Source organism: Gymnoscopelus braueri (genome assembly GCF_963280865.1).
Source record: "Gymnoscopelus braueri genome assembly, chromosome: 13".
NCBI lineage: Eukaryota > Metazoa > Chordata > Actinopteri > Myctophiformes > Myctophidae > Gymnoscopelus > Gymnoscopelus braueri.
Genome location: NC_137615.1, coordinates 2,046,030 through 2,048,328, shown reverse-complemented (window position 1 = coordinate 2,048,328; position 2,299 = coordinate 2,046,030). Strand labels below are relative to the sequence as shown.

The window sequence follows — 2,299 nt, the reverse complement described above, 5'->3', positions numbered from 1 at the left end:
AATAAGAACTGCGTTCCAAAAATAAACTAATGACCCCGGCGGTTTGACTCTTATGGATATGAAGCATCAACTGACGGTGAGAAAACGATAATGTTACTTCCGACGAATTAATTACATTTTCACCAGAAACAGACTGTATCAAATATGAGTGACTGACTATCATAAACGATACAGAACCTCCTCCCTGACAATATCGCAGAGACAGTTTGTTTATTTTTGGACCACAATTCTTATATGAGACGATTCTAAGATGACCCAATGTTATTCTCCATAGAGACATGACTTTAGGACCCAGGGGATGAACGAGTGACGTCAGGACTTCTGTACTCTGTCACAGGGACTTAACCCCCAATCCGACCCTTGATGCTGAGTGCCAAGCAGGGAGGCATTGGGTCCCATTATTGGAGTCTTTGGTATGACCCGGCCGCCGGGCATCGAACGGTTCGAACCCAGACATCCTAATCTCAGGGCGGACAGTCTAACCGCAAGGCCACTGGAGCTGGTTTCAATATACAGATCATTTATTGTTTGATATTATATTGTTCAGAGTAGAGACTGATGCTAGGTTCTTGGTTTACCTATGATCCTATTATACTTATGATCTTACTAACTGACCCGTACAAAGAGAGGTGAGCACATTGGTTACCTGTGAGTTTTAGAATAGATTTTAATATTTTACTGTTTGTTTTTAAGGCCCTAAATGGTCAGGCTCCTGTGTATATATGTGATCTTTTAACTCCATATAAGCCAGGCCGCTGCCTGAGATCATCCAGCATGCAGGGCCTTATTGACGGTACCAGAGTCTGGCCTTGAACTGTCACAAAGGGCGAGACCGGGCTTTAGGCGTTCGGGCCCTGGGGGGCTCAAGCAGGCTGTGGGCCCCTCGGCTGTGGAACTCTGTGCCTGGGGGCCTCAGGCAGGCTAACTTAGTGTATAACTAACTCGGTGTCCTCCTTCAAACCTCTTCTAAAAACTCACCTCTATCGCACAGCTTTTTCCTACATTAGGAACTGTTGTACTATTTATGAAATTAATGTCTGATTTGTATTGTATTTTTTAACTGTTATTGTTAAAGCACTTTGTAACTTGTTTTTGAAAGGCGCTATATGAATAAAGTTATTATTATTATTATTTCTATGCATTTGATGTATTACCTGGTGTTTTCCTTGCTTACTGTAAATCGCTCTGGATTAAAAGCGTCTTATAAATGCCTAAATTGTAAATTGTAAATTGTAATGCCCTGGTGCATGGAGGAGAGAGTACCATTACCCAGTATAAACAAGCTGTGGTGGATGGAACGGTTTATTATAGTGAACCTAAATGAGCGCTACCTCCACTTCAATCACTGCAATCTGGCTGTGGCTTTTGTGGGTTTGCCTTGGGCATACATACACATCAATGTGTCATGTATGTAACATACGGTTGCATGTGTACCATGCATGAACATTGTTCTAATACTGTTAACATTGTATGGATATCAGTGGGTTTCTTAATACGTGTCTCTGCAGAGTGCAGGTCAGGACACTATACAGTATGTGGTTTTGCCATGTTTACCTGTATTTGCATACAGGCTGTACTTTCCCCTGACGCGGTCCAGGCAGAAGGCTGTCCACCATAGAGCATGCACAGTGGTGGAAAAAGTACTCAAATTCTTTTTACTTAAGTAAACGTACGAATACTGGAATATAGAAATACTCTGTTACAAGTAAAAGTCCAGAATTCAAAATTGACTTGAGTAAAAGTACAAAAGTATTGGCATCAAAATGTACTTAAAGTGCCAAAAGTAAAAGTAATAAAATGTTTGAAAATAGCAGATGTACAAGCTCACAACGCGTCGCGATACGACGCGTTGTGAGCTTGTAGATCGTCTATTTTCCAATAGCCTTGGTATAAAATAGGGCTAAAGTGGTTAATGTATGTTTTATAATATCATAATTTATATCTGAAAAGTAACTAGTAACTAAAGTTTTCAAATAATTGTAGTGGAGTAAAAGTACAACAGCCACCAAGGAATGGAATAGTCTAACCCCATCCCTCAAAAAATGCAGTTCGCTGGGCTCATTCAAAACAGCCCTAAAAACCCATCTTTCTGGAGCCCGAAAGAGGAGCTAGTACCAGTTTCCCTGTAGACAGACGACCCCCCCCTCCTCTTTTTTGTACATATTTTGTATTTCCTCATGCTTTTTTTGTATATAATTTTTATTTTTCCATGCTTCCCCCCCCTTTTTTTGTACATATTTTTTTTTAATGCTTTTTTATTTTTGGGCGGTGAAACCGCCCCTAGTGAGATTTGGAAAAA

The 2,299-nt window shown here is 40.5% G+C and overlaps 1 protein-coding gene across 1 annotated transcript in view; it reads right to left on the bottom strand.

Moving 5' to 3' along the window:
• The window catches only part of hoxb13a (homeobox B13a), a gene marked incomplete at both ends in the record, with an annotated part of 2,638 nt that extends 1,191 nt beyond the window's left edge, over nt 1-1,447 (bottom strand). The window contains 1 exon segment of the mRNA XM_080447074.1: nt 1,435-1,447. Coding sequence (XP_080303200.1) covers nt 1,435-1,447 — 13 coding nt within the window.
• Nucleotides 1,448-2,299: the final 852 nt, after the last annotated feature.